The 15,716-nt window shown below is 46.8% G+C and overlaps 1 protein-coding gene and 1 long non-coding RNA gene across 10 annotated transcripts in view; one reads left to right on the top strand and one right to left on the bottom strand.

The window, feature by feature from the left end:
• Nucleotides 1-1,665, bottom strand: part of LOC310699065 (ligand-dependent nuclear receptor corepressor-like protein) — a 61,262-nt gene extending 59,597 nt beyond the window's left edge. For 5 of the 9 annotated variants that reach the window (XR_014521910.1, XR_014521911.1, XR_014521912.1 and 2 more), the window contains exon 1: nt 560-745. Coding sequence is in view for 3 of the 9 variants with exons in the window: in XM_083520666.1 (XP_083376792.1) it covers nt 560-680 (121 nt within the window). In the remaining 6 variants the exon portion in view is untranslated. Of the gene's footprint in view, nt 1-559 lie in introns of all 9 variants that reach the window. The other 4 variants (XR_014521909.1, XR_014521913.1, XM_083520668.1 and 1 more) reach the window with 4 other exon arrangements.
• On the top strand, nt 866-12,431 carry LOC310699070. Its single transcript, XR_014521914.1, has 3 exons — nt 866-971; nt 7,130-7,192; nt 12,361-12,431. It is a non-coding gene; the product is annotated as an uncharacterized lncRNA (long non-coding RNA).
• The last annotated feature ends 3,285 nt before the right edge of the window (nt 12,432-15,716 follow it).

Genomic DNA, 15,716 nt, shown 5'->3' on the forward strand with positions numbered 1-15,716 from the left:
TCCAAGAGCGGAGAGGGAGAGAGAGAGAAGAACAACGGTGTCCGACCCGACCCTATAAGCCGCCCTGGACACAGGATAGCCGGGGATGGGGGAGAGGAGGAGGAGGGGGAGAAAGGAGCGAGAACTGCCGTTGTTATGACAACCCCGGGAGGGAGGGAGGGAGGGAGGCTGGCGGGCGCAGGCCAGCGCGAGCGAGCGAGCGAGGGAGGGAGGGGGAAACTTCAAATCCCAACCGTCAACGCACGAGCGGCTTCCCCTCTTAAAGGGGCGGGCGCGCACAGGGACGGACCCTCTGAGGAGGGAACCCGGGACAAAAGGAGCCGCCGCTCATCCGCCCTCCTCAGCGCGGCTGTGGCGGAGCCTAAATCGGCGGGCAAGTGCCCCACCCCGCCCCTCCAGGCCTTTCCCTGAGGGGGAGTTGGCGGCCGGCACTCGGCGCTGGCCGTGCTTCCCTCACGGCGCTTCCCTCACGGCGGCGGCTCCTCTCCACCGGCCGACCCCCCGCCCCGCGCACACCACACCCCCCTCCCTCAGCCCCTTTCCCCTCCGCCTTCCTTACCCACACAGTGCATGAGCCGGTGCCGCCAGGAGTCGAGTTCGCGGCGGACTCCCCTGCGCTCCGCCGTGCAGCGGGGGCTCCGGCACTGCGAGGCGCCAGGAGCGGGAGCCGCGGCGGCCATTCTGCCTCTTCCCTTTCCCGTCTGCCTCTGACCTCACGCCCGCTCATTTGCATACGGGAGGGAGGGAGCCCGCGCGAGCGGGAGGGCGCCCGACGCGGCACGCCCGCTCATTTGCATACGAGGGAGCGCGCGCTCGCCACGCCTACTCTCTCTCGCTCCCCTCAGATTCTCCTCAGGCTCCTTCGCTCGCGGCTGCCTTTTCCTCGCTCAGGTTTCCGAACCCGCGAGAACGAAGAGGAGGACGGGGAGAAGCAAAGCGCCTGAGCGGATAGTATCGGAGAGAGGCAGGAGGTACAGCCGTTCCGTACTGCCAGCGGCGGGCGAGCGGGTGCCGGGCCGGTAATGCGCTGTGTGGAAAGCCGTTAAACAGAAGGGCGGGCCTCCTCCCTGCGGACTACAAACCCCAGAAGCCCTTGCGCCAAAGGGCGGGCCTCCTGCCTGTAGCAGCTGCGAGATGGGCGGACCTAGAGGTTCGCGAGCCTTGTCAGCTTCGCGAACTGCATAAATCTGGTTGCTGTTTGCTGCTCTTCAAATTATTACATTTGTATACCGCCCTTCGTCTATGCATCTCAGCGATTAATAATAATAATAATTTTATTATTTATACCCTGTCCATCCGGCTGGGTTTCCCCAGGCACTCTGGGCAGCTTTCAGCATCTATAAAAACAAGGCTCATAAAAACACAAGATAAAAATGCAAATTACGTAATAAAAGCCAGAATAAAACACAAACCAATGACCCCCACCCCTCCCACAAATTTTTAAAGGCCTTAGATTGTTTGAATAGCCAAAGGCTTTGGAGAAGAAAAAAGTTTTCACCTGGAGCCTAAAATATATGTAGTGAAGCCACCAGGTGAGTCTTCCTGGGGAGAGGATTCCAAAAATGGGGAACCACTGCAGAAAAGGCCAAATCCTGTGTGCCACCCTCCAGTCCTCTTGTGGAGGAAGCACACAAAGAAGGGGCTCAGATTATGATCACGGGGTCTGGGTAGTAGTTTGCACACGCTCACACCAATCTGCCATGATCTCACCATAACATTAAGTAGTGTAGAAATAAACCAGTTGATCAACACAAATTACAGACATTCAGCTGCCCACAAATTTGTACCCAAAGTGCTAGTATTTTACTCGTCCCCCAGTGACCAGCTTTTTCTTATTCATGTCATGCATCATTATTTATGCATGTACAATTTTGTAAGAAAAATTAAATTATTTTTTTAAAAAACATAACCAAAGCTACTGGAAAATTAACAGCACACAATAGAGGACAAATCAGCAGGAAGGGGGGAAAGAACAATACAAAACTAATGAAACTAGGAGCTTCATTGCTATCCTCCCCCCCCCCCCCCGCTGATTTATGTTTAGGTAAAGGTAAAGGTCACGACTGGACCTAATGGTCAGGGGTCCCGACTCTGGGGTTGCGGCGCTCATATCACTATATTGGCCGAGGGAGCTGGCATTTGGCCACAGACAGTTTCCAGATCATGTGGCCAGCATGACTATGCCACTTCTGGCAAACCAGAGCAGCGCACGGAAACACCGTTTACCTTCCTGCCGGAGCGGTACCTATTTATCTACTTGCACTTTGGCGTGCTTTCAAATTGCTAGGTTGGCAGGAGCAGGGACCGAGCAACAGGAGCTCACCCCATTGTGGGGATTCGAACCACCGACCTTCTGGTCAGCAAGTCCTAGGCTCTGTGGTTTAACCCACAGCGCCACCTGCGTCCCAATTTATGTTTAGTTGATTGAAAAATGTGGATTCATTTCAAATGCATTATAAACAAGAAGTACCCTTAATCTTTTTTTTCCACAGCTGTAGGAGTTGCCAATAGTTTTCAAATAGCATTCCAAGGGACACTTGAAGGCAGAAGGGGGTCCTTAAAATCATCTCAGTGAGCGCCATGAAACATAACTTACAAATGCACTAATGATCTTCATTGCAGTGTACTGACAAAAGAGGAACATTCCAACTTCTGGGGGGTATTTTCATGGTGATATGTGTGAAATGTGAAGTGCACATCTAAGAACATGTCCCAGAATCTTTTGTGCTGTGTAGCAGCTGTTCATTAACAGATACTGTGGTAGGAAAGTGTAGTTTGGAGGCCAATACCACATTCTGTCCACACATACTTATTCCTCTCTAGGAAGGATGTTAACCAATCCTTTTCTTAAACCAAAGCCTTCTGCTATCACTAATAATAGTAAATTATTACCCACCTTTTACCCTAAGGTTACAACAATTAAACAACTGACAATCACAAAAATAAGGTGCATCACATGTGACTGTGATTTTCTACATTATCTTATTGGACAGTTGATCACAACGAACACCTGACATATGCTGTGGAGTAGTTATCAGTTCCAGCCAGCTACAATCAAGGACACAAGATCCTCCTACTAATAACATCCTCAGTTATGTTATGGGAGGTCAGCAGGGACCGACCAGGGGAGAATTGCTAGAGTACGCTTTTGCCATGAGTACCGGTGAAACAAAAGTTTGCAATGCAGTTATTTCAGTTCATATTACAAAAAAATACTTAGTAGTTTTTTCAAATAAAATAAAGAATAGAAGCAAGTTGAAAATTCAATTCTCAACAGACTGTGCGGATCAGTGCCATCACCCTGGGCAATCTGCCCTCCAGTCCCCACCCTCAGTACAGTCCTAATGCCATTCCATGCTCACATAAGCTTATTAAGTAGTGGCAGTGGTAACAGCAGAAATGAACATCCCTACCTGCCTTTTAAATAAGATTTTTATTTACAAATTTATAAAGAGCACTCTCATTAAAAAACATATCAAGCTGTTATACAATATTTAACAACAAAAACAAAGATACATAAAACAACATTAAAACATCATTTGAAGCATCAAATAGTGATTGGGTTAAAAAGAAATTCATGTTACAAGGGCCTGTCTGAGCAAGACAGTCGTCAAGAGGCATGTGACTAAAGGGAGGAATGGTTCCCGCTGAACTGCAAATAAGGAGTTCCATAGGGTAGGGTCTGACACACTACAATGGTACCTCGGGTTAAGTACTTAATTCGTTCCGGAGGTCCGTTCTTAACCTGAAACTGTTCTTAACCTGAAGCACTACTTTAGCTAATGGGGCCTCCTGCTGCTGCTGTGCTGCCAGAGCACGATTTCTGTTCTCATCCTGAAGCAAAGTTCTTAACCTGAGGTACTATTTCTGGGTTAGCGGAGTCTGTAACCTGAAGCGTATGTAACCTGAGGTACCACTGTATAGCCTTGGTCCCTAGTGATGGCCAGCCAAATCTCAGGGACTTTGAGAACTGCCAGAAGTCCCCCATAAGGGGCCTTGGTGATCAAGGTAGGACATAAGGAATCAGACACTCCTCGAGCAAAGTGGAAATGAGTGCTATTTTACTAGACTGTAAGTACGCAGTCCAGCCCTGATCAGTAGAGTGCTGGGTGAGACTACAGACACCGTCTTCATTTTCTCAGAGTGGTTCTGGGCTTTGCTGCAAGTGGCTGCAGCACATCACAGTTCCCCTGAGTACCACAAGCCCCTCTTCCTTCAAACAAATGTTTTAGAAATGGCCATGGCTCATAATATTTATCCCAATATATGTCAGCTCTGCTGTAGTGATTCAACTCATAGTCAATAGTAAGGTTAACTGTGTTGTTTGCAAAGCAGAGCAAGTATCTTTAACAGCTGGATGTAGGCAGAAATTCAGCAAGCACCACCCCACCCCTTCATGGAGAAAACATCATCCTACCGTTGTTGTTGTTGTTTAGTCGTTTAGTCGTGTCCGACTCTTCGTGACCCCATGGACCAGAGCACGCCAGGCACTTCTGTCCTCCACTGCCTCCCGCAGTTTGATCAAACTCATGCTAGTAGCTTCAAGAACACCATCCAACCATCTCATTCTCTGTCGTCCCCTTCTCCTTCTGCCCTCCATCTTTCCCAACATCAGGGTCTTTTCCAGGGAGTCTTCTCTTCTCATGAGGTGGCCAAAGTATTGGAGCCTCAGCTTCACGATCTGTCCTTCCAGTGAGCGCTCAGGGCTGATTTCCTTCAGAATGGAGAGGTTTGATCTTCTTGCAGTCCATGGGACTCTCAAGAGTCTCCTCCAGCACCATAATTCAAAAGCATCAATTCTTCGGCGATCAGCCTTCTTTATGGTCCAGCTCTCACTTCCATACATCACTACTGGGAAAACCATGGCTTTTACTATACGGACCTTTGTTGGCAAGGTGATGTCTCTGCTTTTTAAGATGTTGTCTAGGTTTGCCATCGCCTTTCTCCCAAGGAGCAGGCGTCTTTTAATTTCGTGACTGCTGTCACCATCTGCACTGATCATGGAGCCCAAGAAAGTAAAATCTCTCACTGCCTCCATTTCTTCCCCATCTATTTGCCAGGAGGTGATGAGCGTCCTTTCGGCTTTGGCCCAGCCGCTTCATCAGCCCTGGATCTACTTGTACTTGTCCTCCGCTCTTCCCCAGTAGCATGTTGGACACCTTCCGACCTGAGGGGCTCATCTTCCAGCGTCATAACTTTTATATGCCTGTTGTCTTTGTCCATGGAGTTTTCTTGGCAGGGATACTGGAGTGGCTTGCCGGTTCCTACTCCAGGTGGATCACGTTGGCAGTGATCCATGAAGGGGATCATCCTACCAGCTAGGCATTAATGGCCATTAGATTGCAATGAGGGAAACAGGATTTGCTGTGATACCTACACATTATGCAGGTCTTCTCCACTTAACATTTAGGCCACTAAACTTTTTTTACAAGTTGAGCTTCATATTCCTCCAGGATTTGGAAGCAAATACTCCTGCTTTGCAACAATGTACCGAAGATTCATAGTAGAATACTTCCATGTGGTATGGTTTGGGAAGCGGTGTGCACACAACGTTGGCTGCAATCCATATATATTCTGTTGTTTCTTTGGAAACACAGTGTTTTGATGCAGTTTTCCCCAAACCAGTTTTGACCTGAATTGAAAAAAAGAATGACCTCGCTGTGTTTTAAGCTAGTAATGTGCACACATCGTCAGTTTTCAATGAAATATACAGGGATAGATATTCCTTCCAGGAACCACCAACTTAATCAATTTTAGTTTCTTCTAGTACTCATAACAGCATGTTAGGGGGTCAAGTGTTATAAGAGATCCTCTTACAACCCAATTTCTAACTTGTTCATTTGAAGAGGCTACTCAAGATCTTGCTTAAAACCCTTACCAGGCAGATGTTGTAAAGACTGTTTATGACAACTATGTTATGCTAGGGAAAAGGCAACACAAAGACACAAGATGTTCAATCAAACTGCCTAATAAGATTAAATACTATTGTTTTTAGTTTGCATACATCAGTGGTTGACTCTCTTGGGATTATTCCTTGACAAGTACAAATTACTTTTTCCTGTTTACTTACCTGACAAGTGTTTCCCCCTTTGCTCTCGAGGTCCATCTACCTGTCACTGCTCCAGATGCATGCCTCGTGAATTATGCTAGTATAACCATATACAATGGCTTTTCTCTCCCCCCACCTTCAAACTTTACTGTGGTTATAGCAGGGGATTAGCAGCAGCCAGATACTAGCTGCCTGTTACAGGGAACATGATAAGTGTAGAACATTGCAACATAAAACAAATGAAGATGGCTTATTTCAGAAACAGAAACAACAAACTGTAGAAAGCTGTTTGAGGCACATACAGTAATCCTGTAGCCTGACTTGGAAGAAAACACCACAGTTTACAATGGGATGTGCCTTATTCCCGATATATGGGATTCAGCCTTAGTAATCTACTGACCTTTGTCTCAGCATTGCATTTCAACCCATTCTTCCTTTAAAGATGATTTGATGAACAAGAACAGCTTTGCACGTTGCAAGTAGGTTAGTTGATTTTGTGTCTCATAGATTCTGCATGACCATTCTATACTACATCTAGTGCATGTTGGTGATGCTATATAAATATTAAACTATATGAATTAAAAAGGGCAGTGAGAAGATCACAAGATCTAATCCCAAGAGGAATATCAGTTACCACATTTGGTAGCTACTGAAACCTAGGACTGAGCCAGTTCTTCTGCTATTTGTTAGCATTAATTGACCAATTATTTCTTTTCTTTTTTTAAATCAAAAACTGCCCCATTTTTCGGTACCTCTACCTACTTTGGAGGAGATTATGGAAGTTTTTAAAAAAAAGTTTTGTTATGAGAATTGCTACCCTTACTATCTCAATCCCTGTTTTAGTCTCCTCTTCCCCATTCCAGTCTCTACCTTGGTGGAAGGGGGAAGGTACTGTACATTTCCTTTCTGGTTCACAAGCCTGAATACTAAATTAACCAGCTAGTGTGCTTGTTGTTCTTTCATATGCTGTGGAGGAGTTGAAGCGCTGCTATCCTTCCCTGCTATCTACCTCCTCATTCTAGTAATTGGACCTTATATACAGGTTTGTAACTACACATTTGACTATGTCTTTTTTTAAAGCAGCAGCCACCAGCCTTTGGGGGCCCATGGGCACGCTTGCAAACCTGAAGAGCTCACCTAAAAGTATGTGTATCCTACCCTCTCTATATAGAACACTCAAGGGCAGTATTCTGTCAGCATGTTCCTTTAGCAATGTTTTCATAGACAAGGCCTACACTATGGGCGCATCTATACTACAAACTTAAAACGGGCTTTATAACTATTCCGTAGACCTGTTGAGGAATTTCTGCCGTGTAAGTCTAAATGTGTACAGGAGGGCGAGGAGGGGGAGAGAGAGATGTCAGCTGGTTCTTTCCTACCATCATATTCCTATTAGACTTGCCACCCACTCCTACCACCCATGGGGGGGTGGGGTGGGCATCTATAGAAGCAGGTATGCATATAGGATTTTCACACTCCCTTATGTTCCACATCACAAGGGGAGCCTATCTGCAGGTGTTCCCCCAACATGAGAATGGGGAGAGATTGGTTTTGCAGTCATGGTCTAGCTCTTCGCTTCTGAAATTCCTCACTATATGGACTGAATGCCTGAATATATCTCATACCTCTAGGGCACCCTGGGGTCTGGGAGGGGAACTAGGGATTCGAGACAGTTCTCATCACTGTAAACTAGGATTCTTTGGGGAGGGTGTGAACGAAGAGAGAAGAATCAGGATAGCAAATCTGGTACAGTGGTGCCTCGCAAGACGAAATTAATTCGTTCTGCGAGTTTTGTCGTCTTGCGATTTTTTTCGTCTTGCAAAGCACGGTGTCGGGAAAGTTTTGGAAAAGCTTCAAAAATACCAAAGTCTTTAAAAACCTCAAAAAAGGCTACCACACCGCGTTCTATGAGTTGCAACTGTATTAACGGTGTTAAGAAAAAGGAAACAAACTTGCAAGACGTTTCCATCTTGCGAAGCAAGCCCATAGGGAAAATCGTCTTGCGAAGCAGCTCAAAAAACAAAAAACCCTTTCGTCTAGCGAGTTTTTTGTCTTGCGAGGCATTTGTCTTGCGAGGTACCACTGTTTAACATATAAATTTGTAGTACAATTATGCCTCCTACAACTTTGTGATAATGTAGTCCAATGTGAGTCACAGGTTTAGTATCTTACAGTTATGTACACCATGGTAAATGTCAGTTCAGATGATAGCACCATTCATGGTATTTGGTACTGGTGGTAGATTTAGTTCATTTCAAACAATATGGTTTGAAATAGGACCACTATATGGTTCTTGCAGAGGGGCTATATAACTAAGTATGTCATCACCACAGCAACTCGGCTGCAGAAAATATATTGAGGCAAGCCCTACAGAGGATACACTACTAATTGCACTTTAATATTAGATATCCAAACAGGACCCAAAGCAGAGAAACATGAATCTGTGCACAGGAGGCATGTTTGATAGCTAGATAGCCAGATATTATTTTTAATTCTCCTGAGCTGCCCTGGAAGCATTTTGTGTTAAAGTGCTTGGGGAAAAAATTACAAAATAAATAGAAGTAATGGATATAAGAGCCTTCTTATTGATCATCCCCCGCCCCCATCCCCAGGGGAAAAAAACTCTCAACTATGGGAGCAGAGCACCCAGGGAGTAGCCTTTCTCCCCTACAGCAGCCAGTTTGACAGTAAAGCTAACAGCCAGCCCAGAGCATGATCAGACCAATATGTACTGGGGCTCTTGTTTAGGCTGTCTATACATGCTGCTTGTTTCAGCAACAATTACCAATACATAAGGTAAAGGGACCCCTGACCGTTAGGTCCAGTCACGGACAACTGTGGGATTGCGGTGCTCATCTCGCTTTACTGGCCAAGGGAGCCGGCACTTGTCCGCAGACAGCTTCCGAGTCATGTGGCCAGCATGACTAAGCCGCTTCTGGCAAACCAGAGCAGCACCTGGAAACGCCGTTTACCTTCCCGCCGGAGCAGTACCTATTTATCTACTTGCACTTTGTGCTTTCGAACTGCTAGGTTGGCAGGAGCAGGGACCGAGCAACAGGAGCTCACCCCATCATGGGGATTCAAACCGCCGACCTTCTGATCGGCAAGCCCTAGGCTCTATGGTTTAACCCACAGCGCCACCCGCATCCCTACCAATACATAAAGGAAATGTCAAATTAGTCAACAAGAGTAATGTAGCATTATTGACTATTTGACAATGGATATTTCATCATCAGACTATTTCACAGACTCCTGTAATTAAAAGCCTGGCAGGATCTTGCCCATTTTAGAATAGCAATTAATTCAGACTTTAGTATCACTTACCTAGCCACCTATATTCCCAGAAGCCCAAGCCTACAGCTATCACACTTTGGAGAGTCCCGTATTTCACTAAGGATTAGGCAACAACTGGATCTTCCAGAGGAAGAAAATCAGGCCAAGGTAGCTAGTTTGAAGGAATGGCATAAAGAGAGCTAAGCCAAGGTGAGTTACAGGAATCTTAGCAGAGCAAGGACACATAGGCTTGCAAGCTTGCAGCTAGAAAGGGAAAGCTATACAAGGACAGAAAAGTTCAGTGAAATTGATGAACTATGCAGAAATGGCTAAATTAACATACAATCTGAGAGATAAGGACAACTGTGACTTTAAAGAAGAATGGGAAATTTTCACATATTACTTAAAAAGACGACAAAACGAATTGGACTCCTTGGCAAGTTTTGAATAAACATACACCAATCTATTGATTGTTAACGTAGTAGATAGATAATATAAGGATTTATACAATTTTACAGTATGCAGAGAACAATATGAGTTGAGAAATCAAGTGAGCTGAGTGAAGTCTTGGGGGGGAGGGAGGGTTTGATGGGGAGGTGGGGGGAATGATGAATATGAGATGTTTTGATATTTTGTTATGTTGAAATTGTTAATTTTTTTTTTTAAAAAAAGAAAAGTTCAGTGACCAATCCGAGGGGAGACAAGTGGTGCAAGGTGCAGAGTGGTGAAATCAAGGGGGTACAGTTTCAGTCCAATACTAATTGTTGTTGGCATTCATCTGTCTCAAGAGAGAATGGAATGCGCCTCCAGGGTGAAGTCAGACCGCTGGAGAATCACAGCACCTACTGTGCAGAAACCGGTAACTTGTAACTGCTGCCTTCTGCATTGTTTTTGCTGTGTTAGCAGCACCGAAGGGACATCTCTGGGGCCAAGCCTGGGCAGTGTGTGTGGAGGCCCTGGGCTGCTGAGATGACAAGACCTCATTGATGTGGTCTAAAGCAGTGTTTCCCAACCACTGTTCCGTGGCACACTAGTGTGCCGCGAGATGTTGCCTGGTGTGCCGCGGGAAAAATTAAAAAATTCGAAAGGTTTTTTTTTAAAAGTCAAATTTTCGATTGGGGCGCCGTCACTAGATGACCCCTGGGGTTCCCTCCCTCCCTCCCGCTCTGCGCCTCCCTCCTCCTCCTCCTCCTCCGGGGAGGCCCTTCCTGGCTCTCGGCCAAGGCTTGGCGGCTGCCACTCACTCACTCGCTCGCCCACCCGTCCCTCCATCCCTGCACCCGGCCTCTCCCCCTCCGTCCCCGGCGCGGGGGCTGCCGGGATCCGTAGTCCCCTCGTCCTTGGGCTCCGCGCCCGCGCGGGGTGCGTGAACTACGTTTCCCAGCGTGGCCTGGCGGGCCGGGCGTTTTGTTTGAAGCGCTCTTCTCCCGGCCATGGAATGAGCGCAGCGGCGGCGGCTGGGCAGGCAGGGGCTCTTCCGCGCAGACCCCGCGCAGCCTGCCTGCGCCCCCACGGAGATCGGGCGGCAGGATGGAGCCCGGGGATCCCCGCGGAGGCGGAGCGGCGGAGGCGGAGGCTGCCCCCCAGGTAGGGCTGCGTCGGGGGGGTTTTATTTTTGCAATGCTGCATCCGTGCCGGAGGGGACGCATCGGACTGCGGGGAGACCCCTTGGCAGGCGTGCAAGGCAATGCATGCGTGCAGGCGTTGCATGGAGTGCAGTGCAATGCAATGGCAACGCGGCGCCCTGCATGCATGCATGCAACTTCCACCGGCGCTCCGGACTTGGCAGGTGAGGGGGGTCCCCAGTGGGCGGCAGAGAGAGCCGGGAGGGCGAAGGGGAGCCGGGGGGGAGCAGCACTGCTCCCCAAGCCGAGCCCGGGGGAAAACTTCGGCGTCGTTGCGCCGGGTATTGGAAGCGGAGGCTGGCGGGGGCCCCTCACCTGAAAAACCTGGTCGCCTCTCATATATTTCGTGCATTGCATTCATCGCCCGCTTTCTCCTCCAAGGAGCTCCCGGGGCGCGCGTGGTTCTCCCCGTGTTATCCTCGCAACAACAGCCCTGCGAGGTGGGTCAGGCGAGTGGCCCAAGGGAGCACCCAGGGATTGTCCTGGCCAGGTGGGGTGATTTGAACCCTGCTCTCTGCCCGGTCTTCGTCCTCATTTAGCCCCCACATGTGCATGACTGTGCATGACTGAGGTTTTCCCCCCTCGTCTTGGCTATGGTGTGAGTCTGTGCTGTTAATTAATGGGGTTCTGCCTTCGGAGAAGATGAGCCAGCCCTCAAGGAGGTGATTATGTAATTTGCTAGCAATTCATGTCCCTCCCGGCGTGACGCTGCGCGCTGACGTCACGGGGCTGTAATGGTGGTGTGCCTCGAGATTTTTTTCATGAAACAAGTGTGCCTTTGCCCAAAAAAGGTTGGGAAACACTGGTCTAAAGGAAAGCAGAGCAATAGGTTTGGCACCAGCTTGGCTACAGGAGTTGCCAAAAGGAGGCTTACAAAGACACTATCCAACCATGTTAGGGACTCCACTCAGGATTTGTGTAGGGTTTACTCCTTAGCTTTTTATTCTTCCAAAGATGTCCCACAAGGTAGCAGGTACGGCTTGTTCCTTGGGGTTTAACCCCGAAGCCATTCTCATGAATGAGTATAGCTGCAAGTCAGTGGAGGTTTAGGATCAGAGTTGTCCTTCTCCAATACTAATTGACATTTTCAGTTTTAAATTAACTTGCTGCAATGCTAATTAACTCATTGCACGGTATATGGGGTTTTACTGGAGATGAATTGATAGAGCAATTCCCCCCTGAATGATAGAGCATTACAGCTGATGGCATATCTCCATTTAATGCAAAACAATTCTGGCTGCTCTTACCTCTTTCTTTTAAAACAATATTTATGGATTAAGCTGCTTAGGAGCTAGGGTGCCCATTTCTGAGGCGGGAATAATGGATAAACTCCAGCTCCCAGAAGGTCTGTAGTTCAAGATTCACCATGGCACTGATGTAAGCTTGCTCACTGCCTTTGTTTTTTTTATATAGGCCAATAGAACGGAATAGATAAGAGGCTAATGGTATACCTGCTCCAGAACAATTGCAGAAATCAACCAGACCTACTTTCTTGTAAAGTAAATCTGCATTGTAGCCGGCAAAGTAAATGGACAGTTTACAGTCTCATTCATTTTATTTTGGTAGAGAAGCGGGTAGAGGAATCAGGTTACCTTTACAGAGTTATCAAATGCAACAGTTACATCATCATGTTGTGGGATTTAGCCTGCTATAACCAGATGTTTTCCGGTGCACCTGTACCTTTGGAACAGGCTGGCTTTAGCACCTGCTCTTTCTCAATAGATGTATTCTCACTTGGAACAGAGCAGTCCCAATAGTTTAAAAATTGTCCAGGTTTTAGTATCTGCTGTGGACTCCTGAACAGAGAGGTCTATTGTCTTTGAGGAAACAGTCTTTTTGTTTTTTAAGGGTTCTCATAGATTAATATATGTTCTAGTGGAAAGCAGGTGTATATATGAGAATAGGGCATTTAATATGACCATTCATTTAAGCCCCGCCCCCAGGTGTTTTGCAAGCTGCTCTGGAAATACATATACTGAAGAGCAGAATACAGATAGGTAGGCAAATAAATAAACTGCATATTAACTAGTGCATTGGTTACCAGTACATTTCCAGGCACAATTTAAGGTACTGGGTCATTATTTTCCTCCACGGGGAGGAAAAATAGAATATACATTTTGTGTGTGTGTGTGTGTGTGTGTGTGAGAGAGAGAGAGAGAGAGAGAGAGAGAGAGAGAGAGATACAGGTGATTCTCAACTTATGTGGGAGTTTCATTCCAGGGATAGCATGTAAAAAACACATTGGGTTCAATGGCAGGTAGGATTGCCAAAGTCCTTTTTCCGTGGACAACTATCCTTTTTCTGCTCACACTTTATTATTTTTCTAAATTTGCTGAGCACATAAAGCTGAATGTATGCAAGTTAAATGTGCATAAGTTGCAAATTACCTGTGTACACATATATACACAAACATATACATAATACAATGCTGAATTGTTTAGGACCAGGGTGCTTGAACTCCATTTTCCCATGTGAAATGGCCACGTGCTTCAGCATTCTTCATAACGCTTTGGATGTGACTGGTCTAAATAAGTCAAGTGGAGGAGTCTTGGAATAATATAGCCTCCAATAGGGACATTTGCATTTGTAACACCTATCCTAACCCCAAGGATCACTGCCTAAACTCTGTTCCTGCCGCAACTAAAGGCTCTGCATTGCATTCATTTTATTCTGCAACAGCTTGTTCTGCTCTGACTTACACTGAAAGTGTGTGTGTTTAAACTGGCCATAACAGTTTCCTTTTAAAAAAAGAAAACATGTTTAATCTCAAAATGGATCCACTGTTTCTCCTAAGATTCCAGATGGCCTTTCTTCCTAGGAACAGTCCATATTTCCTGGCTGATATGTTTGGTAAAATTGTGACATTTTGCCCCCAGTTTTTGAGTGTGAGACTGCAATTGCAAATCTATATAATTTATCTTTCTACTCAATTACAATATAACTTTATTAGTAGAGTGAATCGTAAGTGTGCAGAACTGGGCATGTACTTAATGTGCCCTGCAGTATTTGGAATCAAAGGAAACAACTTTCCATATTATATTACACATGTTTATGATATCTACTGCAGCGAATGTCCAAAGGTTAACAAAAGCTAGCATTTATTAGCAAATCATAGCATTTACAAGGAGAGGGGGAAATGTCAGAACATTCTGTCATTTACTACTAGTAACTAGAAAAGTACTTGTACTCCCAGTAAATGTTGACATTTACTTAGCCAGATGGGATAATTTCCAAATTCAACCAAATAACATGTTCAGTGATGACATTTACTAGTAAATCCCATTTATTATTGAGTGTCCTGGATAAATGACAGATACCCAGATCCAACTGTGCATGTTTATAGCATCTGGGGCTAATATGCACAGAGCCCTCTTCAAATGATAGTAATGCAGATCCAATAAGCTGCTCAGTAGAAAGGATAATTCAGGCCGTACTTCCTGGTTGGCCAATGGGATTGATTAGTGCTTGTGTGCAGGGCCAATGGGAGCAAACAGTGGCTCTGGTGAAAGAAGGGCCAGTGAAGCAATGACCCATGGTACATGAGTCAGTTGTTATGGCAGCAGAAGCATGCTCCTGCTGGACTCTGGAGGCTGGTATAGGGCATGTGCAAGAGGAGAGACTGTATGCATGGACTGGAATTCCTCCAAGGAGTAGCTACCGTATTTTTCGCTCCATAAGGCTTTGGGGGGGGGGGATTCAAGAAAAAAATATATGCGGCTCTTGGGGGCTTTTGCAGGAGGTGGGGGAAGTGAGAGAGCCTCACTCTGTCCCTTCCCCCACCTCCCGCAAAAGCCAGGGATAGCTGCGCGAAGCCTCCCCAGGGCAGCGGGATGAAGGCTCCCCCCTGCTCTGCGGAGGGTTTGCGAGCTACCCCAGAGCTGCTCGACCCAAAGAGCAGGTCAGGGAGCAGCGGAAAGGCTGTGTGCAGCCTTTCCACTGCTCCCCGAGCTTGTGGGGCTGGTGAGGGAAGCCTGGGTCGCCCCCCAGCCCCAGGGACCACACATTCGCTCCATAAGATGCACAGACATTTCCCCTTAGATTTTAAGAGGGGAAAAGTGCATCTTATGGAGCGAAAAATACCGTAAGCAAAACCAGGTTGAGAAGAGAAGGAAGAAGATGGGAGTAGGCACACCCAAACATCCTTTCTGTTGTTTGCAGCAGTGCTGGGGAGGGAAACCCACAGCTGCTCAACAGCTCTTGCGGCTTTTAAAAAGGGATCCATTCGTGTAGCCCCATCAACTGGATTATGTAGAGGAACTCCATGTCTGCCATTCACACGGTTCCTTATCTAGATAGGGATTTGCACATGGATTTGCCTGTTTAGGCGAGCATACAGCCTCCAAGTTGGTGTGAAGATGTCTTTCTAATCCTCTTGGTTCATTGCGATGATTTCAATATTGACCAAGTAAAATCAAAACTGTTTAGAATAAACAATCCTACAGAGGTGCTGGAATTCAGTTCTGGCTGAAAAAAACCCCTGCTTTCTACACATAAGCCATGTTGTATGGTAAAGGTAAAGGGACCCCTGACCATTAGGTCCAGTCATGACCGACTCTGGGGTTGCGGCGCTCATCTCGCTGTATTGGCCGAGGGAGCCGGTGTACAGCTTCCGGGTCATGTGGCCAGCATGACTAAGCTGCTTCTGGCGAACCAGAGCAGCACACTGAAACACCGTTTACCTTCCCGCCGGAGCGGTACCTATTTATCTACTTGCACTTTGACGTGCTTTCGAACTGCTAGGTTGGCAGGAGCAGGGACCGAGCAACGGG

This window comes from Podarcis liolepis (genome assembly GCF_965112155.1).
Source record: "Podarcis liolepis genome assembly, contig: HAP1_SCAFFOLD_38, whole genome shotgun sequence".
Classification (NCBI taxonomy): domain Eukaryota; kingdom Metazoa; phylum Chordata; class Lepidosauria; order Squamata; family Lacertidae; genus Podarcis; species Podarcis liolepis.